The sequence below is a fragment of the Chinchilla lanigera genome, unplaced genomic scaffold (genome assembly GCF_000276665.1).
Source record: "Chinchilla lanigera isolate Chin_1 unplaced genomic scaffold, ChiLan1.0 scaffold00073, whole genome shotgun sequence".
Classification (NCBI taxonomy): domain Eukaryota; kingdom Metazoa; phylum Chordata; class Mammalia; order Rodentia; family Chinchillidae; genus Chinchilla; species Chinchilla lanigera.
Genome location: NW_004955474.1, coordinates 2,769,441 through 2,793,004, shown reverse-complemented (window position 1 = coordinate 2,793,004; position 23,564 = coordinate 2,769,441). Strand labels below are relative to the sequence as shown.

General features: G+C 51.8%; 1 protein-coding gene across 3 annotated transcripts in view; it reads left to right on the top strand.

The window, feature by feature from the left end:
- The window catches only part of Aff1 (AF4/FMR2 family, member 1), a 150,657-nt gene that overhangs the window by 106,090 nt on the left and 21,003 nt on the right, over positions 1-23,564 (top strand). For all 3 annotated transcript variants that reach the window (XM_013502746.1, XM_013502745.1, XM_005401342.2), the window contains 6 exons: positions 2,278-2,364; positions 3,325-3,361; positions 6,444-6,495; positions 15,098-15,152; positions 15,269-15,306; positions 18,089-18,245. In XM_013502746.1, coding sequence (XP_013358200.1) covers positions 2,278-2,364; positions 3,325-3,361; positions 6,444-6,495; positions 15,098-15,152; positions 15,269-15,306; positions 18,089-18,245 — 426 coding nt within the window. The remainder of the gene's footprint in view (positions 1-2,277; positions 2,365-3,324; positions 3,362-6,443; positions 6,496-15,097; positions 15,153-15,268; positions 15,307-18,088; positions 18,246-23,564) is intronic.

The window sequence follows — 23,564 nt, the reverse complement described above, 5'->3', positions numbered from 1 at the left end:
CCGGGATTTCTGGCGTGTTTGTCCTTTGTTTATTTGTGAAATCCCCGTCAGCTGCAGCTGCTGTCCAGCACTGGGGCGCCGTGGCAGTGGGAGACGTGGGTCTGCGGTAAAACGCTGGGGGCTGAGAACGAGGCGGGCAGAGGCTGGCTTTCGAGGAGCAGCTGGGACTGGGCAGTGTCGAGGGAAGCCGAGCCAGGAGGAGAGGGGCAGCGGCCGTGCCGCACCGAGCCCAGCGCCCGTGGTGGGGCCGTGTCCGTGTGAGGAGTCGGTGAAGGCAGCGAGGGGACCCGGGCCACCTCCCGCAGGAGCGGCCCGCGTGCCCAAGTCCCTCTGGCGGGCTGGCAAGGCTCCTAAGGAAGTGCGCAGATTCCTTCAGAGAGCAGGGAACCTTAGGGTCTGGGGGAATGTGTGCACTTTCCAGCGCCCTGACTTACCGCGGGACCAGCTTGGGTATCTGTGGGTGCTGTTCAGGAGTTACCATGGAGATCCTGAAGTTGCCCGAGACCAGAAGGGTAATGCTTTCAAACACTGGCTCGGAATTGCCACATGGTTTTTTGTTGTTGTTTTTGTTTTTTGTCTTTTTGAGAGAAGGTCTCACTATGCAGTTCAGGCTGGCCTTGAACTCACAGTAATCCTCCTGCCTCAGCCTCCCGAGTGCTGGGATTACAGGCGTGCGCCAGCACACCCAGCTGCTGCATGTTTTTATATTGTAGCATTCTGGGGCTGGGGATTTAGCTCAGCGGCATAGCACCTGCCTGGCAAGTACAAGGTCATGAGTTTGATTCCCTGTAGCAGAAGAAAAACAAAAACAAAACCACACACACATATATTGTAGCATTCTGATGGTTTCAGACTTTAAAGTTTTTGCCAAATAAAAAAATGGCCAGGAGCACTCTTTGCAGTAGTGTTGAGATTTTTTTAACCCTCAACTTTGAGTTAAACATGGTACTGATCTGCATGTTTTAAGTGTGCAACACCCGTTCGAGCATTCCCTTACTTGAACTATTCCTACCATACTTTGAAAAGGGTGGTCTAACCCCCTTTTGTTGAGAAACAGAGGCTCAGAATCCAGGCCCCTCCCAGTGGCTGGCTTGGGTCAGAGTGGGATTCTCACTGGTCTCTGGCTGCACAGCTGCTGCTCTGGCCGTGGCCTCCCCAGGGCTTGGCCGCCTGTGGGCCAGTCAGATGGCTGCCTTTCATGTCTCAGACCAGCCCAAGCCAGCACAGCTACAGCACTGCGTGTGCAAGCTCTCTTAGTCTCTCCCGAGCTGGTGCAAGGTATCTGACCTGCACTCTGCCCGGCCATCGGCGCTCCTTGACCCTTGACTGAGTTCCTGAGAGCATAGTGTCCGCCTCAGTGACGTGTTGGGGTTAACGTTTTCCAAAGCCATTTTAGCCCTTCCAGAAAGTAAGAGTGTGCGAGGCACCTTTTATCGGACGTGCCTGTTGGCTCCAGGTGTGTGTGCGTAGTCAAAACAAAGCGAGATTCAGAGATGTGCTTAGGAGAACACAGTTTATGTTGGCATAAATAGATTAATTTGTAAGCTTTGGAAATCTTGCCTTCAACCAACGAAACAGTGAGTGAAAATTAAACTTTCCTTAAGGGAAGAGAAGGAAAGTCCTCGAAGGCCGCCTCCTTCCATGAAGTTCTCTGCCTACCGAGAGTATCACGGAAGGGTCACATCTATTAAAGGGCTCCCAAGCGGAACAAGAGGCTCCGTTTCTTTTCCCTTAAGTCAGACAGGAAGGGTCTCCTTCCTTCGAGCTGCAGTCGCTCCAGGAAATGCAGTCAAGCAGCCAAGGGAGACAGCGGGCAGGAGGGAGCCGCCTTCCAGCCCGCCGGCTGCTCCCGGTCCTTCGCCTGCTGACTGCAGCCCCTCCCCGTGCACAGCGGCCGTGATACTCGGCCTGTTGCGTCTGTTCACCTTCCTGTTTTCTTCTTCAAGCTGATTTATTTTTTCATTTTTGTAAGTTGGTGATCTTTCGCTTATGAACATAACTAATTCAAGTAGGTGTGTGTGTTTTTATTTTTTTTCCCCGGTACCGGGAATCAAACTCATGACTTCGCGGTTGCCAGGCAGGCGCTGTGCCGCTGAGCTAAATCCCCAGCCCCATCAAGTAGGTGTTTCTAAAGTGACTGAAATACCTTTTCAGACAGTACCTTTCACTTGACTTGCCGTCAGTCCACCCGACAGCCAGTTTAGAAAGACAGCTGGGGTAGCCTTGAATGTTGTGTTCATAATGTACTTTTTCTTCCCTGTCCAAATCTCTTCTCAGGAAATGACCCATTCGTGGCCGCCGCCTCTGACAGCAATACACACGCCCAGCACAGCGGAGCCCTCCAAATTTCCTTTCCCTACCAAGGTAATTCCTCAAGAGCAGGCCTGGCGTCTGCATTTTGTGGAGTGTGAGTGGTGCTGTGAGCCAGCTTTAGGAAGTATTACACTGAATTCTCCAGCATATGCGAGTGTGAGCACTTGGATGTGTGTGGTAGAGCTTTACGGCTTATAGAAGCATTCAGGACTTCGCGGTACCCTCTTTCATTGAGGACGCTTCTTGTGGAGATGGGCAACTGGTACAGGAGCAGTAAGTGAGGTGGGGAGCTGATCCCTAGTTCATGTATACACGCACACCACGCATGCCTCGTACTTCCTACATTCTCTTAAAAGGGTAACGTGATCACCTGTACTGCTAGTAGCTTACAGAACAAGTCAGTGCGCTGCTGAATCACGCATTTCTGGAACAGCATTTGTGAACTGCACATTTAAAACACGGTCTTCTTTTGCCTTGTACTTTTGAATAACCTTCAGGGTGTAGCCATTGCACCTTCCAGTCCGGTCCCGGCAGCCTTCTGTGGACGCGCATGAGGTTATAGCTGGTCCTCCGCGATACGATTCTAAAAGAAGTGATGTCAGTACAAACCCAGATTTACCACTTTTCCTATTTCACAGAGAGACTTGTAAAAAGAGTCGTTATTACTGGTTTTAAAGTAAAGCCTTCAGCTGTAAAAATATCTGTGCTCGACACCAAAGGAAAAATAAACTCTAGGAAAGCACCTTTATGTAAAAATTAGGCTAATGAGTATTTTAAAACTATTCGTGAAGATTAATTGAGATTGAAGATGGAATAGATGGATAATGTGAGGGTCCTAGAGCGAAGTATAGAATTTGTACTGGATGATATGGGTGTTTTCTGTTTCTACTTTCCTGTATCTTTGAGAGTTTTATAAGACTGTCTTTTCAATATTAAAAGCGACAGTTTTGTCTTTAGATTTGAAAAACCTTAATATTTTAATTAGTAGAGCTTTTTTTTTTCTTTCCCTAGGATTCTCAGCACATTAGCTCTGCAACCCAAAACCAAAGTAAGTAAATGTCTGGAATTGTTTATTGCATTGGAGAAGAAAACATGCTTTTTAGTGGTTTCCCATAACAGCATTAGTAACGAGCGCCCTGGTGGAGATGAAGCTTTCCCACACTGAGAGGAGGGAAGGAGCAGAAGCGCGAAGCTGTGCTTTAGGTGGAATTTAGGTCTCGCGAGGACTTACCGTAATGAAGATGATTTGGTAACACCCTCAACAACTATAAGCTGGTAGCACATGAGTTGAGCTTATTATCTTGAACGGGAATGGCAAAGTGTTGTAGCCCAGAGATCTGGGATAGATTGTCTGATTGGGTCGAGGCATTTTGTGTGATTCTTGTGTTTTGTTTTTTGGTGTTTTTTTTTTTTTGTTGTTGTTTTTTGTTTTTCTCCGGTACCAGGAACCGAACTCACGACCTTACGATTGCCAGGCAGGCACTTTGCCGCTGAGCTGAATCCCCAGCCCCCGATTCTTGTGTTTTTAAAGCAAAACTGAGAGACTTTTTATAAGGAGTACAGCACACGGCTTCTCTGGCTCCTCCCTCTCTGTCGGCCCTGTGGTTCTTCCTCGGTTCCTCTCTGTATGGACTGTGAGCACCTGAAAGCTGGGAGGGAAACGAGGCTGCCTGACTCCAGCATCTGTCTTCAGCAGCGACTGCCAGATCAGTAGTACATCGTTCGCCTCTTGGCTAAAGCCCTAGAAGGGTGATTAGGGTACTGGCAGTCGCTTGTTCATCAGATGCTTACTGGAAGGGAACAGGACACCTGCACAGGTGGAGCAGCACGTAGTGGGGTGTGGTAACGGCTGCGGGGGCGAAGTGGTGTTCTTCGGGGAGGAGGCGCAGGCCACAGCAAGGTCTCCGGTGCGCATGTACGCGTGTTGGATGAGGCACGCTCACTGAGGGCGTTGATAGAGACAGGGCTCTTCTGCCACCCCGATTCTTCCCCTCACTTCCTTGGTTCTTCTTGATGATTCTTTCGTTTGAGTTGTGAGGGTGTGAGCACGGGGAAAACAGCTTGTTTTTCTTGTAAGAAACAAGAAAAACCTCCTGTGGAGCAGGGCTGAGCAAGTTCCAGGTGAGACTCGGGTCCACCCTACAGCTGTCCCCTGTATATATAGAGCTTTACTGAACCCTGAGCGGACATATCAATAAAAGCGTGCCAGGAACTGATAACTAAATCTGCCCCCTGCCCAAGCTAGACCCAAGCCTGCCTGACTCTGCTGCCACAGTATCATGTAAGCCACCAGGGCAGGATGGCGGCTGCCTGTGGAGTGGGAGGTCTTGCACAGTTAAGCAGCCAGCCCCAGGAGCAGAGGCCGGCAAGGGGCAGGGGGGCGCAGGGCAAAGGCGAGGGCTGGGCCAGTGCAGGCAGGGAGCTCACACCCTCTCACGTCTTGCTGCTCCGTCTCCCCGGCTGCCAGGCAGGTGGGTCTGTGCCTTCCCCGGGCTGCTTATGGCTGATGGGATGCTAATTTGCCGCAGGAAGAATCTTCAGCCCATCAGACAGTTTTAAAGGTGCGCTCGTTAGGGACGATGTCCTCCTTGGCCCCGTGGGCTGACACCTGCTCCTCTAGGAGCGCTGGCCAGGTGCTGGTGGGAGCCTGCAGGCCTTTGGCGGTGCTGCCTTGTTGTCCCTTGGTGCTGTGGGAACTGTATCTCTGAGAACATGGCCCTGGGGTCTGCGGGAGAGTCGGGATGTCTGCTGGCTGAGGAGGGAGTGAGTGGGTGTGGCTTTTGGGGAAGAGGAGAGAATGCGGGTGTGTGTCTTAAAGTATGCCCAGCAAGGGGCCTCTGCTTCCCGCCATGGGTCTTCTGGTCCTGGTCCTAGGGCTGTGGAGTCCGTGGAAAGGGGACGTGCAGGCGTGATACACGTGTGCCCCGTGCTCATGTCGTGTTGGCAGAGCACAGCTGCGGGGGGGCCCTGGAGCAGAGTGACCTTCGCCCGACATTTGTCGTCATGGCCCCACCTGTCTAGACAGACGGGAAGGCACTTCCAGAATATGTCCAAGGGCCGCTGCTCGCGTGACAATGAGGTGACGAGCGCACACGTGGAGGGGCCGCGACAGGAGCGCTCGCCCTGCCACGAGGCACCTGCTGCTTTGCACGTCCGGTGCGTCTCTTTTCCCACCGCCTCGTGTGCGCACAGGCAGGGCTGCCTCCAGCTGCTGGCGGGGCCTCCGTGCTCCCCCTTCCCTGCTCCCGTTAGTGGTACCGGGCAGCAGCACCGAGTGACCCCCAGGCACACGGCATCCCGTCGCCATGCGAGCGATGGTGGCGCCTCGGTGCCCGCAGCTGAAGCCAGAAGTTCCCGTCCTGGTATCCAGCCCTGCCCCGCAGTGCCGCCCACACAGACCCCGCACCCGGCCTGGCCCTTCCCGGGCGCGACTTCTGTCCCTCCCGCTTCCTGGCTGCTGTCCGCCTCCCTACTGTCCCCCTGCAGAATCCTGAGTCCTTTGGGGCATGCTCTGTTTTCCTTCCTCTGACTTGCCTTCTTTGGTCATGACCGATGGAGCGGCCATTCTCCAGATCCCAGGAGAGTCACTTTGTGCAGTTGATTGCTGACCTTTGCCCACGCCGCCCGGGGTGGTGGGCACTGCGGTCTGCTTCGTGTCGCTCTGGCCAGTGCATCCTCCTGGAGGCCTGGGCGGGTGCCTCGGCCTCGCTGCCTCTGCCTGGCAGTCGGAGACGGGTGTGAGGGAGCGCGTGGGGTGTGGTGGCTGAAGGGTGGAGGGGACAGGTGCTAGACAGCCGCAGGTGGAGGGGGCAGCCCCGCCACAGTTCTGTGGGACCCTCCCCTGTCTCCGGGAACAGAACGCCCTCCCAGGCGGGAGAGCTCCCGGAAAGGCCAGGTGAAAGCTGCAGGCCCTGCTGCGGAAGGGGCCTTTGCTTCGGTCCACAGGAGTTGTTTGCGAGCATGCAGTGCGAGTGTCACCTGAGACCGAGGAGCCGGCCCAGGGCGGGGGCAGCGCTGTGGTTGCCCAAGGTTAACCTGAGCCCCGGGGCGGGGGTGAGCAGGGGCCCCGTAGCTCACAGGGAGTGGACGCGTGTCGCTGTGCGGTTCTGACGCTCTCTCCCTTCCCGCAGAACAGTATGACCCGCCTCCAAAAGCCCAGCCCAGTTCCCAGCAAGGAACGTCGTAAGTAGCATGCTTTCGTTTATTCCAAGTAAAGGCGCGTGTGCCGTGGGAGGGGATGCTGAGGGCTTGGCTGAAAAGAGGGAGTTTGAGCTGTTAGATACGTAGTAACTGTGGACAGCAGGCTTTGCCGTTTTAATTTTTAATTTTCAATAGATTCAGCTTTTAGAAATAAATTGGGGGGGAATGTGTACAATCTGAGATTTTTTTTTGCCACTTTTTTGGCCTAGTTTTCCTAATAAGGAGCTGCCCTGTTGCCCAGATGTTCTTTATTAAGGCCAAGCAAGCCTAGATATATATTTTGGGTTTGGGGAACGTTTTACACTTCATATTACAGGTTTTTAATTCAGCGTTTGACCCGGATCACTTCCTGACGGTATCGCACTAGTGTTTTCTTCTCCTTTCTGCCCCTGGAAGTGGCTCTGCGGGCCTGAAGGAGGAGCCCTTCGCCCTACCTGCCCGGCAGCCTGAGCGGCCGGCTCGCTGGCTGGGGCGGCTCAGGTGCGCCGGGAGCTCGGCCTCCAGCCGTCCTCTATTCTCGGCACAGTGTTTGTCCCATGTATTTGGGAAGGGGGCTGCTGTGGATCAGTTCTGAAACTGTAGCTGCGCTGACAAGGTTCGCTGATCTACTTGCCGGGACTAGATGTGGAACTGGGTTAAATCATTCTTCCCGTTCCCGAGCGCCAGCTCCTTGACGCAGTTTGTTTTCATTTCGACATAGCGAAACGAGCAAAGCAGAGCGTGCGAGCGGTTGGTGTTCTCGCTTTGTTTGTGGTGCTGGTGATCTAAGTCAGGGTTAGTGCGCACGAAGCACACCACCAACTGGGCTACATCCCTCATCATTTTTAATAAAAATAAATCTATTATAGACTGAAGGGTGGTTTTCTTCCTGGTGGTACTGGGGCTCAAACACAGGGTCTTGCCACTGGGCTATGTTTCCACTTCTTTTTTATTATTTTCATTTTGGGACCCTGGCCTGTGTTTGACAGAAAAGTGGCCTCGGACTGGGCCGGCAGAAGCCGAGCCTCCCGCCCCATCACTCGCACGTGTGCTTCGCCAGGCCTGGTAGCACATGCAGCTGTGCCGTGTAACGTGCAGTACCACCTTTCTAAAAGCTGATGTCAGCGTCATCTGAAACAGTCTATGAGAGATTAGTGATGGTCCCAGTAATCAGGGAAGCGGGAGGAGAGGGAGGGGTCTTGGGAAGCGTCCTCGAGACTGGGAAGATAGGAGAGCTGTGTAGGGTGGACCAGCTGTACTGATGAGTGCCAGAAAGAGGTGCGCCTTGGGAAAGGAATTAGTCTGATGAGCTCATTGTCGTGATGACTGGGTGAAAGCGGTGTCCCACTTAATTTGTATTTCTTTCCTTTTTGCGGGGGAGTACAGGGAATTGAACTCAGGACCTTGTGCTTGCCAGGCAGGCACTTGTCCACTGAGCTAGGTCCCCGGCCCCATTTAATTTGTAAAGTGGTCCTTAAGTCTCCTCCTGAGTGTAGGTTAATTTGACCGAGGGTAAGCTCTGGTTCTTTGCATGGAGTTCGGCTGCTTCAGGGACAGCTGGATGTCAGGGAGGTGGCCCGGTGCATTTATCGTGTCACGACCTCAGTTTACAAAGTTACGTCTACGTCTTCATGGCTGTTTCTTTCATTATTTTGTTTGTTTTTTGAGGCAGAGTCTCCCTGTGTAGTTCAGGCTGGCCTTGAACTCAAACCTGCAGCAATCCTCCTACCTCGCTCAGTCACCTGGGACTACAGGTGTATGCCACCACACCCAGCTTATTTTCCATTATTAATACCACGTAGAGATCCTTCGCAAGTGAAACAATACACATAGAAAGAATAAGGGAGGGCCCAGCAGTAAGGAAAAAGCTGTGAAATTTGCATCAACTCTTGAGTGTGTCTGAGCGGGGCGACGAAGCCTAGGGTGCCGTGTGAGCACCTGCTGGACCCACTGCTTCTTCAGTACCTGTTTCCCAGACACTCCCTCTGCAGGTGTCGGTGCTGCTCGCCGCCCGGTTCGGGAGAGGCGCGCGCGTGAAAGGAGGCAAGGCCTCGCCGTTGGGAATGCTCTCCCTGCCCGAGGTGTGGGCTGTGATTCTCAGGGACCTGCAGCGTTTCCTTCCTGCACACTTCCCGTGCCCTGTGTAATTGTGAGCAGCTCCTTTGTGTGTGTCAGGGTCAGAGGAGAGTTTGCTAATACCTTACAGACTGCAGCGCAGCTTGTATGTCTTTTCACTGTTAATATTCCTCTGCCCTCTTACCTTCAAAACCGCCAGATCCTCATAAAGAGCTACTCTCTCTTATTTATTGTTTGGGTTTTGCCTCTGAGACTACGGGTGCCTCCTTAGAAGAAAGAGAAGTGAGTTTCGGTAGCAATTTGAAATTTTATTTGCGTAGAAAGTTGCTTTGGAAATGAAATATGTGGATGTGAGGGCTGGGCTGTCCCCAGAGTTGGAGGAGGAAGAATGCAAGATTATTATTATTTTTTTGTCTTTTTGAGACAGGGTCTCGCTATGCAGTTCAGGCTGGTCTTGAGCTCACTTTGTAGCCCAGGCTGATCTTGAACTTGCAATGATCCTCTTGCCTCAGCCTCCTGAGTGCTGGGATTACAGGTCTGCACTACCATGCCTGGCTGCATCCGCATTTTTTTAGCTCCCTGAAAATAAAATAAAGGCAGCATATGTGCTGGACACTTCGCCCCTGCGGGTCTGCACTGAGGCATCAGAGTGGAACATTCTTGGGAATTCTCAGGGCTCTGTGGTTGGCCTTTCAGGAGGAGGTTTCTTTATGTGCGAGTGAGTGAGACTCCAGGCTTGTTGGATGTGCTTACTTATGTTGGTAGCATACATCTATAAGGAGGGCTTTTACTTATTTTTAAGAAGAAAAGACTAGAGATGTAAAATGAAAGACAACAGATCTTCCCTCTCTCCTTCCCTCCCTTCCTTCTGTGAGTTGATACTCAGGCTAAGGAGAATTGAAAATTTGTAAGATTGGACATTGAGACTTTTTTGTTCCTACGTAAAGAACTGTTCTGCGCCATGTTCAGAGATCCATCAACGTAGGCTTACAGTTGCTAGAGTGCATTAAATCGATATTAGGGGGTGTGGGAAGCCCCGATGGCAGAGGAGCCTCACTCCTTCACCTACACCGTGGGCTCCTGTGCCTGCAGATCGGGTGGGAGCGTCTGCTGGGACCCTCAGCGTGACTCCGGGGTTAGTGTGCAGCTTTCGTAAACAGTACGCTGAAGACCCCGAAACCCACGTTGCAGGGATGTTCTGACGAGGCAGACTTTAGTCGCTTGAAAGTGCCGCAGTGTTGGAGAGTTGTCCTCTTCTCTGAGTGTCCTCCCAGCTCCGCCCCACCGCGACCATGCGCCATTGTGTAGTGTTCAGGAGCTCCCTGGAGGGCGGTGTGCGCTTCTGCCCTTGACCTCGGGCCAGATGGAGGTCAGATAAAACGGAGAAGAAAACGCGGACCAAGCGCTTGTTATGTCATAGATAAACGTTAAATAAGTTTTAGCTGTGGTACTGGGGAAAAAAGTCCTCCTTAAACATATTGCTGCCCCTCACTGTGCAGAGAAATAGTATTCTCAGCCCTTGCCCGGGTCCTGGAGGTTCCGTCCTCCCGCGGAGGCATTCTGTAATCGCTGAGTGGCTGTGGGCCTGGTGGTGCCTTAGCTACTTAGGGAAGCAGTGGCCCTCAGCTAACGTCCTCAGTGGCTGCATTGGAGACTAAAGGCAGGGTGCACGTAAAACCCACCAAGGTGATGGCAGCGGTGGGGGGCGCCCGCTGGGTGAGGTGATGTTCAAGGAATGAGGTCAGAGAGGTCTCCGAGGACTTTGGATCTGAGGGCCACGCTGCTTGCCATGTCCCTGAAGGCATGCAGCCCTTGGGGAGTAATTCTTTGGTCAGAGGACTTTGCAGTTGATTTGCTTATGGAAAATCTGATTTCAGGGGAGATCTTTAAACCTCTGTGAGTCATCAAAGCAGAAATGTTGTAATTCTCTGAGAACCGATTGGCCTTCAGGCATTTCACCGTGTCTGGACAGTTGAGCCACGAGGTGTGCTACTCTCACAAAATACCCCTGCTTAGCCTGTGTTTGATCAAATCCCCCAGTTCCCGCCTGCACAAGTCCCCCTGTGGCCGCACGCGAGGGGCCCTGCAGTTGTGCTGGGTGAGCCCTTAGCCCTGCGCCCTCCGTAACCACTCACTGCTGGTCCTTCCCCTCCTCCAGCCCTCCGCGGGTCGGTCGCCCGCTGCGGAGAGTGCGCTCCCTCCTCTCCCTCTAGGCTCTGAGAGCCGCAGAACAGGAATCTTTCTGCTCAGACTTGAAGCCACAGGGTCTTTGAGCGTGCCTGCTCCGTATGGGGCTTCGGTGTCCGCAGGGAAGGAAGGACCCTGGGCACGGGCTGGGCTGGGCGGAGCACCTGCACACCTTAGGGAACAGACTTGACTAATCCTTTGTCTAGATCTTGTTTCTAGTTGACACTGTGTCATTAGTGTATTGTTTACTGATTAACTTCAGACTTTCCTTTATTCGTAGGTAGTCTTGGGATTTTTTTCCACTTCTTCATTTGACCCCAAGATTCGGTTCACCCTGGGGTTTAAACAATTGTTTACCTCTCCAGCCGCAGCTTCGCCCTGCCCACCTCCCAGCTGTCTGGCAGCGGGAACTGCGCACTGCGATGGCTCTCCCCCACCCCACCACCCGCGCCGCTGCAGGCAGCGTCTCCCGAGGGGGATCTGTCTGCTCTCTGCTGTTCCCGCAGCCTCTCTTGCTTTCTCGTGTGTGGCGTACAGAGCCCTCTGCCTGGTGCGTAGATCCCCATCCCCTCCTGCGAGGGCTGCAGTCCTTATTTCTGCCCTGCATCCAGGAGGAGTGAGAGCCCAGCGGAGTTGGAATGCTGGGAACAGGGCTGTGCCTGCCTCCTTCCTTCCCCTGGCCTTGGCCACCGAGCTCACATTGGTTTCAGGCTGGGCGGTGCAGGTTTATACCTGCTCGCCAGGGGTTTCTTCCCGTTTTAGCATTACTTTTCTTCGTGTTGTGGGTGCATCTAATACAGCCCCACATTGTGACTTGTTAGTTCCAAGTGTCTCCTGTGAGCTGCCCTTCACTGGCTCTTCCTCAAATAAAACGGTCGTAAGAAAGGTGCAGACCAGAAGCCCGTTTCCGCGAGTCTTCCTCGGGCTGTGAGTTACGTTCCAGAACAGCGGCAGTGTACATGTCAGGCAGGCCCGGCCCCTGGAAACGGGAGCGCGAGCGGGGCTGGTCTCTTCCTCTGCAGCGGTCGGCGGCTCGCGGAGCTGCCTGTCAGGGCCTGTGCCGGCCCTCTCGCCTCGAGAAGGAATCTGGGTGAAGGTGGAGGGTTGTTTCATGACTTCTACCAACCAGCGATGTCAGACACGGCCAGCCCTCTGCGCGGTTCAGTGACTTCACCTGAGTGACTCAGCTTTCTAGAACAGGGCCAGAGCGGGCCATGCTGTGCCATAAGCTTTGATACGGTTAGGATATGGATGAGTCTTTTGATCAGTTAGTGTATAAGCTTAAAGTTCATTCGCTTTTTAGGGGAACGATAAAATGCTTACTTTATTCCACGAGGGTACTGGCGCTTTATTCGGAATCAGCTCTTCCTCTGGGCGCATTCTGGAATTTGGGTTGATCTGTGTCAGGCCGAGCGTGGGGCTCATCCGGATGGAATTGGCTCTGCATCCCGGCCGGCCTGTGCCGTCCTCATCACCTCAGACCCACGGAGCGCTGTTCCCCACCCGCTGTGGGGCGGCCACAGCCTGGGCTGGTCCGCGGGGGCTGGCGGGCCTGTGGGGGGCATGTGGGGGGGGGCCTTCTCTCCGCCGGCTCTGCAGCACCCCCTCAAGGCGACTTGGCCCTGCCCAGCAGCCCCTGGTGTGGACGGGAGGCCGTCCCGGGCCTGTTTTGACCTGACCAGTTTCTGTGGTGTCAGCAAGCCGGGCCTGAGAGGCCCTGACCCTCACCGAGCGATGCACAGGCGCCCGGCCGCCCAGGTGTGACGTGAGTCCCCTCCTCGAATGGTCTGTGCCCAGCCACAGGTACAGCTCCAGGGACAAGCAGGGGCCTTCGGCAGCTGGTTTACTTCCAGGTGTTCCTAATCTCCAAAAGTCCTTCCCGTGTGACCAGGTTCCATGCTCCTCATCTGTGTCTGCTCAGGTTTTGTGTTTTATGTTTTTGTTTTGTTTTTTGGTCTTTTTGAGACAGGGTCTCACTGTGTAGTTCAGGCTGGTTTTGAGCTCAGTTTGTAGCCCAGGCTGGTCTCGAACTCACAGCAGTCCTCCTGCCTCAGCCTCCTGAGTTCTGGGAATACAGGCATGCGCTACCACGCCTGGCCCTACTAAGTCTTCTTAGGGTTTTTAGTAACTTCCAGTTGAACTGGGCATGTAGTTCGCGTTCCTTATCCAAAGCTTGGAAAACTCTCCCTCCCTCCCTCCCGTGGCGTGCCGGTTTGTGTGGAGTGGCCGCCTCTGGTGACATTATCAGTACTGCTTTGTGGACAATTTTGTGGTTACGTTGGCTGGGTCAGCATCTATGTCTGATAATTGCCCTACGAGATCTTTTCGTTCTTTATCAAGTAAATAATGCAAATGATGATGAAATGAAAGGGTCGGTGTATAAATCCTAGGTATGTCTTCAGTAAGCAATAGATTTTATTTGACCATGTGGTTTATCTTTTTTTGTTGTTGTTGTGGGACAGGGTCTGTGTAGTGCAGGCTAGCATTGAACTCACTGTGTAGCCCAGGCTGGCCTCAAACTCATGATGATCCTCCTTCGTCAGCCTCCCAAGTGCTGAGATTACAGGCGTGCGTCACCATGCAGAGCATGTCTTTTTCTTTTTTTTCGTAAAATATCTTGTGTTTTGTTTTTGTGAGAGGGGCCCTCACTGTGTAGCCCAGGTTGGCCTCAAACTCGCCGCGATGATCCTGCCTCAGCCTCAAGAGTGCTGTGATTATAGGCGTGCACCAACCACCACGCCAGAGTCCGTCCCCACTGTGAGGACCTGTGCAGCTTTTACCTGCGGGCTTATTTTATTAGTGTCTTCATAATTCTCTGAAGGGGAAATTCCAGAATCTGGGAAAGCACTTCACGGCACGTGCTATTCCTAGACACAAATGCAGCGAAGAGCGAGGTGTGTTTTCCTCGCAGGCCAGTACAACTGCTGACTGCCAGGCCCACGGCTCAGAGCTGTATTTCCAGCCTACTTAAAGTAGGAATTCAGCTTCTGTTTGGTAAACATTGAGCAAGATCTACATTTACAATGTCTGACAGTTTTCATTTTATGTAGACACTTACCACGGTATGTTTTTAGTTCACTTGTGGATGAAAGTAGTTCCCTGGCAGAACTGCCACGTTGCATGTAGGCGGTCATGTACAGAAGAACCAAGTTCTGTTGCTTCGTTTCATGACAAAATGCAGTGATTTTACTAGGGTTTCCCCAATAACTGCCCGCTTGCTTCAGCGGACATAGTAGCGGTTTTGCAGTAAAAGCTGTTGGTCAGTGTATTGATGAAGTGTTTTTTGGATACACGGCATGAACTTTTAATGTAATTGGCTTTTTGGAACATCAGTGACGTGCAGGTGGATTCTTTTCTTTCTAGTTTTACGTGCAGCATTTCTCCAGGTAGTCACACCCACAAGGTTGGAGAGAAGAGGGAGGCGGTGGTTACAAGTCATTCCTTTGGTGTGTGGGCAGCTCTGTGGAAGGTGATCAGTTTGAGGCGGGGCAAGTGTCAAGCTTTGAGGACATGGGCAGGTTGGAAAATGTTTAATTTCAAGGTTTGTCATAAGCCAGAATGCTTGGGGGATAGCGATTCCTAACTTTGAGGAAATAACTGACTTTTTTCCACTGGATCGATAACAATAAATTTAAAACATACTCTCTCCACAAAAAATGCCATGTCCTACTACCCTTGCGGAGGATTAGTGTTCAAGCAGAAAAAAAGAGAATAATTTTTTCCATCTGAGAAATAGAGCTCAAGCTGGGTGTGGTGGTACGTGCCTGAAATCCCAGCACTTGGGAGGCTGAGGCAGAAGGCTCACCACCTCAAGTTCAAGGCCAGCCATAGGAGGACCCTGTCTCCACAAAAGGGAAAATAGACCTCAGAATTATTGATGTCTTCTGGTGAAAACTGGAATATGGCTGGTGACGGTGGCACGGATTCATGTGTGGTACCGTGTGTTCTGTTTCTGTAGAACACTTGCGGTGTGCCTGGCGCTGTTGAGAGTGCCTTACTGGGTGTGCTCCAGTTTACCCAGAGACGGCAGAAAACAGCACCCTGGGGCTGCGGCCTGGGCTCTTCGTCCCGTGTTCGGCTTGTTTGTGCGGGCCCTGTCCTCACTGATCAGGCTGGCACGAGCCCCTGCCTGGATGTTCGTGCTTTCCTTTCAGAATGTGTGAGGAGTGGGTGTGAGGCGCTCAGGGGCTTGGACCCACCTGGCTTGTGGTCAGAACTGCCAAGTGTCCCCGGGAAAGTAGGCGTTCAGGGGACGAGTGCACATTCCTGTCGCACGGCCCGTTTCCCGTCCCTGGGTCCCTGGCGTACGGTGCTCTCTGACGCTCTGTCCCTGCCTTTGCAGCATGCTCGAGGACGACCTGCAGCTCAGTGACAGTGAGGACAGCGACTGCGAGCAAGTAAGCTCCGCCCCCCGACACCCAAGGCTGTGGGGTCCGCCCGATTGCCGGAGCTGCTATCCTAACCTGTCTTTTGTTCTTTCCTGGTCCTTCTTCCCCTTACTGTGAATGCCCAGACCCCAGAGAAGCCTCCTTCCTCAGCTGCACCTCCAAGGTATGGTCTGGGGTTTCTCCCTGCTGCCCCCCAAGCCCGCGGGTCTTTGCCACATGGGGAAGAAGCCTTCCGTGAATGCTTTCACGGCTCCGGTGAGGGAAGGAGCGCAGGCTCGCAGTGACGGGAGAACAGCGCAGCCGCATGCGTCCTACGTTAGCGCAGGCAGCCACGGCGTACAGGGAAAGCGCCCTCGCCCCGCCCCCCCCCGCCCCCACAGCACCATCTGAGAATTTAAAAACTAAAGCGCACTTACCGGGCGTGGTGGCGCCTGTAATCCCAGCACTTGGGAAGCTGAGGCAGGAGGATCGCTGTGCGTTTGAGACCAGCCTGGGCTACAAAGTAAGCTCAAGGCCAGCCTGAACTACTACATAGTGAGACTCTGTCTCAAAAAGACAAAATCACACACACACACACACACACACACACACACACAGAGTTGTCCTCACTGCTCTATAACCAGCGTTTGAAAAGTCAGGCACAAGAGCCCAATGTTTCTTTAAAACTGTTGTCAAAAGTTTATAAACCTGAATTTCTTGGTAGAACTTATTTTCTGCTGTACTGGTTTTCTTAGTTATATGAATTTTCAAATTGTTTCAGCAGATTTAAAATATGGCCTGCAGGAGCTGGGGATTTAGCTCAGTGGCAAAAGCGCCTGCCTGGCAAGCGCAAGGTCGTGAGTTCGGTTCCCTGTACCGGAGAAAAACCAAAAAAAAAAAACAATAAAATATGGCCTGCAGCTGGGCGTGGTGGTGCATGCCTTTAATTCTAGCACTCTGGGAGGCTGAGACAGGAGGAGTGTCTTGAGTTTGAGGCCAGCCTGGGCTACAAAGTGAGTTCAGAGCCACCCTGAACTGCATAGTGAGATCCTGTCTCAAAAAGACCAAAAGAAAACAACAGAAAAATGGCCTGCAGTTAATTTTAATGTACAAGAAAGTGACACTGTTCTCACATTTTTGAAAAACCAGCCATATTTTAGAAAATGTGATGCTTTAAAAGTTTTGAAAATGGGGATGATCTGCTATTTCCTTGTGATAAACTTAATGATGTAACATGACTAATACCTGCCTTCCGTGGCTGAAGAGTCAAGTTACTCTGCTCCTCTGAGATGGGCTCATGCATTCCAAGTTAACCCTGGCCACCACTAGATGATGTAGGGAGGGTGCACCACGCAGGCCCAGTCTTACAGTTCTGTAACGTTTGCAGTTTGTTTAGTCCCAGTTTGTTAGAATTTCTAATAGGTCATGTCAGCTCATAAAATATGGCAAATTAGTCCAATTTAAAAGTAAAGGAAGCCAGGCGTGGTGGTGCACGCCTGTAATTCCAGCACTCAGGAGGCTGAGGCAGGAGAATCTCTGCAAATTTGAGGCCGGCCTGGGCTATAAATTGAGCTCAAGGCCAGCCTCAACTGCATAAGAGACCCTGTCTCAAAAAAACAAAAAAAAAAGTTACAGGAAAAACTGGGTGTGGTGGCACACGCCTATAATCCCAGCACTCAGGAGGGTAGCCGTGAGTTCAAGGCCAGTCTGGGCTATGTAGTGAGTTCAAGGGCAGCCTAAACTACTGCATATTGAGGCTCTGTCTCAAAAGCAAAAGAAAAAAAGTAGAGAAAAAGGATAGACAAACCAAGCACAGAGATAAATTGGAGGCAGGAAAGTGTCCACTTCTGACACCCTGACTCAAGCGCTGCAGTGTCTGTGGTCACAGAGTTGACGCCACGTATTATACATGGACCCTGGACAATAATACTGTGTTTGTCCTAAGATTACCTCTCTGAATGACTTTTATATGGTATTTACTGATTATAGTTAATGCCAGGCGTGGTGGTGCATGCTTATAATCTCAACATTCAGGAGCCTGAGGCAGGAGGATCACTGCTAGTTTGAGGCCAGCCTAGGCTACGTAGTAAGTTCAAAGCCAGCCTGAATTACATAGCAAGACCCTGTCTCAAAAAAAATTTCTTTTTGTTTTTGCTGCTTTAGCTAATGGCATCCAAGACAGGGTTTTATGATTGTTTTGTAGTTCTCTTTTTTTTTGGTTTTTCTCCGGTACCGGGACTTGAACTCACAACCTTGCGCTTGCCAGGCAGGTGCTGTGCCACTGAGCTAAATCCCCAGCCCCTGTTTTGTAATTCTCTGTGTGTCTAGCGGTGATCATCAATATGCTTTCTTGCAGACCTGGAGTTCCTGGCCTGTTCTTAAAACCTAGCGTAGTCATAATTCCACTCAATAGGAAAAGATGGGCGGTTTCTTAGCTCACCCTCCGCAGGCACAATGTGTATAGTCAGCGGTGTTCCCATGTGGTTAGTTCTCAGGTGGGAGTGTAGGGAGACACCCTCATTGTTTTTTCTTTTGTGTATATATGGTAGGGGCCGGCAGTTTTAACGGCCAGGCAGTAAATATGCTGGCTTTTGTGGCCCACAAAGGCCTCTCGTAGCCATTCAGTGGTGCTCCCGGGAACCCTGCAAAGGTGGGTGTGGGTGTTGCTCCAATGAAATCTTATATAGAAAAACAGGCCCCTTGCCCAGGCGCTGGGTAGCGCAGTCCCGCGTGGCTTGTGTACACCTGACATGGGTTCCAGAAGCCACATCCCGCAGGCGTCGCTGGTAAGCAGTCAGCGATTGCTGTGAGGGCTTTTGCTGCTGATTAGGCCTCCGTGGGCCCCTCTCCCCGGCTGCTGAGGCGCTGCTGAGGCCCTTGCTTTTGAGGGGCAGAGGAAAGCGAGTGAGGAGGGCAGGCGTCGCCTTGTACTGCGGCGTCTCATTTTCCCCTTGGGTGTTTTGCAGCGCTGCGCCCTCGCTGCCGGAGCCGGTGGCCTCAGCACATTCCAGCAGCGCAGACTCCGAGAGCACCAGTGACTCCGACAGCTCCTCCGACTCAGAGAGCGAGAGCAGCTCGAGTGACAGTGAGGATAACGAGCCCCGGGACACCCCAGCTGCAGAGGTACCGTGTCCCCAGTGAGCCCCACACCTGGCACTGTGCCCGCAGGTGCCGCGTCTGCTTCTGTGCCTTGTGTTTACTTCTCGCCGGCCCCTTCGCCCTGGTTCAAGTGAAAGCCCTTGTCCGACCCTGCTAGTGCTCCATGGAAGAGCAGCTCGAGAGTGTTTGCACACTGTTCTCTTTCCCCTTCTTTTGAAAAAGCAAACTTGTTTCCATAGGCTGCCCTTTCAGTATTTATGAGAATGCGCTTTGAAACTGCAGGAACGCATGAACTAAGGACAACAGAGGAGATCCCCTGACTTAGCAGTCGCAGCACATGACCTAGCAGATGCCGTCAGGAATTCTAGTTTTTTTTTATTTTTTTGAGACAGGGTCTCACTATGCAGTTCAGGCTGGCCTTGTACCCTTTTTGTAGCCCAGGCTGGCCTCAAACTCACAGCGATCCTCCTGCCCCAGCCTCCCGAGTGCTGTGATTACAGGCATGGGCCACCACACCTGGCAGGAATTCTAGTTTTGAATCCCTCAAAGCCAAGCGTTAAATTGATGGCAAAGTGATTTTTTTTCCAGGGCACTGTCCTTGCTTCCTTCTGCCCGTGGAAAACCAGGGTGGCCGTGTTTGCTTTCATCCCTTGGGAGACTGCAGAGAGGGCCTTCCAGCAGGCTGAGTTCTGTCGGGATGGGCACCCCAGGGAGACGGAGCTTCCTGAGCGCTGAGTTCCCGGACAGTCAGGCTGTGCACACTGCCACACACCTCAGAGCTCATGTACGAGTGAGAGACTGCAGGGACGGCGCTGCAAGGCACTGGCAACGTTGGGTTCTCAGTGAGCAGGGCCGGTCCCTGCAGAGAGAACCAGCTGAGCGTGCAGGAGCTGGCCCGGAAGTGAGGCTTTCTGAGCAGGCAGCAGTAAGGTTTCCTGTGTCCCTCTGTGCAGAAAGAAGGCAGACTCGCCTGGAGGTCCTGACGTGAGGCAGAAGCCCCTGAGGCCGGGGGAGGCCGAGAGCAGCTGGTGTGGCTTGGGGTTCGCTGGGCTGTGTTAGGGAGAATCAGCGCCCGGCATTGTTCAGAGCTCATGGGCCTGGGTCAGCAGGAGCCGCACCCAAGTACTTTTCAGTCTGCAGGCTGCCCCATCTTCCTGAGACTTCATCTCCTTGTGTGATATAATCGCTACTGAAAGAATTTTTCTCTGCCTCAGGGGGAATAGCATGGGGAATGTGCTCTGCAGACAAGTTGTGTGACGTTCACTTGTAGGTTTATGAGAGCTTTGCCTTGTTTTACTTTTTTCAGCTGGGTATATAGCTCAGTGGCACAAGTGCCTGCCTGGCAAGCACAAGGTCCTGAGTTCGATTTCTAGTACAAAAAAAAAAAACAAAACTTTTTTCAGTAAGAAAAATCTGCATGCTTATTAGTATTGATATAAAAAGGTAATTCAGCTAATAATACAATTCAAGTAAAATCAGAATGATACAAATTAGGCAGAATAATTGAAAATGGAAATCCGACCTGCTGCTTTAGTAAAGAGACCTAGTTATGTCCCCTCACTCAGGAAATTACTAGAATAGATTCAGACTTCCTGAGTATGAAATAAAGCTCCCATGGTACTTCATTTTTTAAACTCTGTCTTTTCTAAAAAAGTTGGGATTTGAATGTATATGCTGATGTGGAAATCCAGGCTTGTGGAGGAAGGTTCCTGTTTTCCATACTGGACTTTCCAGGAATATTTTCTTTGTTTACCTTCAAGGTTCCCTAGGGTATGTTTTGTTTTTGTTTTGGTTTGGTTTGGTTTTTTTGTACCAGGAATTGAACTCAGAACCTTGCACTTGCCAGACAAGTGCTTGTACCACTGAGCTCTATCCCCAGCCCTTGCCTAAGGGACTTAATGAGTTTTCTTCCCTTTTGAAATACCTTCCTATGTTTATAAAGGGTAATACTAATTTCATAGTGAGCCTCAGATACTAATTCCGACTTTCTCACCCATTTCTGTCTTCAGTGCTGAGTGGTGGCTTTCTGGGGCTGCGCTTTAATTCATTTTGTTGGCTGTAGTCGGCCCGGGCTGTCAGAGGCCTGAACATAGTACATTCTGGCCTCTGGGCCGCTGCCGAGCCCGGGAGAGCCCCGTGGATTCCGTTTCCATGTCTGCGCTCTACTGTGGATCAAAATGTCACTCAGCTTTTCAAAATATGTGGAACACATGGCCTTTCTGCTGCCTAAACGTTCAGGAATATTCAGCACCAGGATTCATTCTAAAAGAAACTAACTTTTGCCAGCTGAAATGGTTAGGAGTCGTAAAGGGACATGTGGTCAAACACTTACCGAAACCCTTAGAAGATAATGATGCATCTGTGCCTGCCTCCGAGCTGCAGTACTTGGGTTGTGGCTGCTCTCGGAGGGCAGAGGGGACAGCTGGGAAGGCAGAGGGGGAGGTGACGAACCGGCCCTCAGTCCCATCCGGCACTTAGCTACTTGGGAATTGCCTTACAGTCTGTTTCTAGCCGGGCCCTTGTCCAGCCCGCCCCCCACCCCGCCTCAGAACCCAGATGCATACTCTCCGGCCCTAGCGTTCACAGCTTCATGCTGGGTGTGCAGTAAGGCCCCTCCCGCACCCCCATCCAGCCCCCCCCAGCCCACTGTGACCCTGAAATTGGGCCAAAGCCTCCCTTCTGCACATTCCGGCCGCAGTGGAAGTGTTATTTCTGTAATCAGGACATTCCTTCAGGGACTGCTAAATGTGTCCCCGCACGGCCTATTCTAGGGGCACCGTGACCTAACCACGGCTGACTTTCCCTTCACACCTTGCTGCTCTTCAGAGGCGCGTGGCAGTGTTGGGCTGCAGCTGAGACCCAGGCCACCTTCCTGAGGGAGCTTGGGCAGGTTTGGCTCCTGGCAGGGACAGGTTCTGGGTCGCACATCCCCGCCTCGTCATTTTGCCTCCAGTGTCCCCACCGTGGGCTCTGTGGGAATGACAGACCTGCGGGCCCTGGGCCACCTCCACCCTTAGTAATCTCGTCCTGTAGGAGTATCGAGTGCAATTCAGATTTATGCGTGACAAAAGGCCTGGCAGAGAGTGGTTTTTTCCTGCTCCTCCCTCTGAATTCAAGAGGGCATGGGTGGAGGGTTGGTGTAAGTCCAGGAAACCGTAAGGGAGATATAACAGCAGGATGGAGTAAGCCAGAAGAGACTAGTGGTGCAGTTGCCTGTCCAAAGTATGATCCTACCCAGTTTCTTAACATTCCCTTTAGTTCTGTTCTGTTACAAACCCACTAAGCCCAAACTACCTACCTGATCATTTTACTACTTACTCTTTCACCAATCAAAAAAAAAAACCCTTTACATAATGTTTGCATATTTGGCATTATTAGGTCGGCATGTTTTTACACATTGGAATTACTTGGTGTATTTACTTAGGAAAATTGTCAGCAGTCTTCCCCCGAAAATCCACCCCCCGTGGGGCTGGGGTTGTAAACCATTGGTGGAGTGCTTGCTGGGCATGCCGGAGGCCCTGCAAGGAAATAAGGAAACAAGACTCTGCTTCTGGAGTGTCTCCTTCTCTGTAATCTAAGAGTTAAATCCTATACGACAGTGTCTCAGTTGTCTTCCGGCACTCCGTGTGTGTAATTTAGTCATTCATACAGACCTGCGCATGAGTTAGTCATTCATAAAAACCACCTGTCAGACTGGGTCTTGAGAAAAATGAAGCCAGACAGTGGCCCTTTAAAAAAAACCAACTGAAGTCACCACTCACTCAATTCGATGCTTGTGTTTTTCTCCGTGACACACAGTGCCCGGGCATCAAAGTGCCCGTGCATCTCTCTGCCACTGTACGCAAGAGCCCTAGAACCACGGCTGGGGCAGAGCCGTGTCTGTCCTTCTGTTTAGATGTCACAGCCCCACTAGGGGACAGGGCGACAACGTGCATTAGGAGTTAAGTTAGCAATAACTGTTCAGAAAACAGCAAAAGGGAACATAGGGACTTTTCTGGTTGGCCAAGCCAGTTGCACAGGTGACCAGCGTAATCACTGCTGTCCGCTGTGTGTTCTGGGACCTCCTTTTGTGTCTTAGCAACACCGGTGCTATTTCAGACCACGATGCCTGGAGCAAGAAACTTTTTTTTTTTTCCTTGAGACAGGGTCTGGCTTTGTAATGCAGGCCGGCCTTGAATTCACTATATAGCCCAGGCTGTCTGTGATCCTCCTGCTTCAGCCTCCCTGAGTGCTGGAATAGAGATGTGCCTCCATGCCCAGCTCATAGGGAGAAACTTAATGTCTGACTTTATAGAACCCAAGTGAGATTAATGCTTGTCTGTGTGACTTCGCTTGACTTTTTAATTTTTTTTTGGTACCGGGAATCGAACTCATGACCTCAGGCTTACCAGGCAAGTGCTTATGCCGCTGAGCTACATCCCTGGCCCATCGCTTGACTCAGTCAGGGGTAAAATGTGAAAATCAGTACATACTTCTGGCACACTGATAGTCTTGTCACATGTGAATGTTTTTAAGTAGAGAAATGAAATCATCTTGAAGAAAAGTCGTTTCCAATAGAAAAATGTGCCAGAGAAAGGATAAAGCATGGTGCTCAGGGATAACCGCTAAAAGGTCGTTCCCACATCCGCTGCCTTCTGAAAAGCCTTAGAGGCGCACGCCCACACACACACACACACACATACACACCCACCCACCTTTTGCAGCCCTGGGGACTGAACCCAGTGCCTTGTGCGTGTGAGGCAGGTGTGGACCACTGGGCCACACCCTGCTTGCCTCCTTTCCTTATTTTATTCTGAGACAGGGTCTCCATTTGTTGCCCAGACTGGCCTTGAACTTGTGATCCTCCTGCCCTAGTCTTGCAAGTAGCTGAGATTACAGACATGGGCTCCCAGCCCCACTGAATTCCCCTTTATTTTCTAACAGAGTCCTCCCCAGGTCAAAATGTATCAGTTCTGTTAACATCATACCATAATTTCCATCAGAAGCAAGGATTCTTCTCCTGGGGCTGGGGATTTAGCTCAGCGGCACAGCGCCTGCCTGGCAAGCGCAAGGTCGTGAGTTCGATTCCCAGTGTCGGCAAAAAAAACAAACAAAAAAAAGGATTCTTCTTCATAACTTTTACTAGTCTGTGTTTTACAGTACACAGTGAGTGGGGAGTTGGTGCGTGTACAGAATACATTTAATTCTCTTCCCTTCCGCGAGCGTTTTATTACAAGATTTCCCAGCAGTTGTCAGTGACCAGTTAGTATCTACCCTAGCAAAATCCCCAGAGCACAGAAAGGCGGGTTTCTGCGTTTGGAGAGTGGTTAGGCCGTCCTTCAGCTTGAGGAGGATGGACAGAGT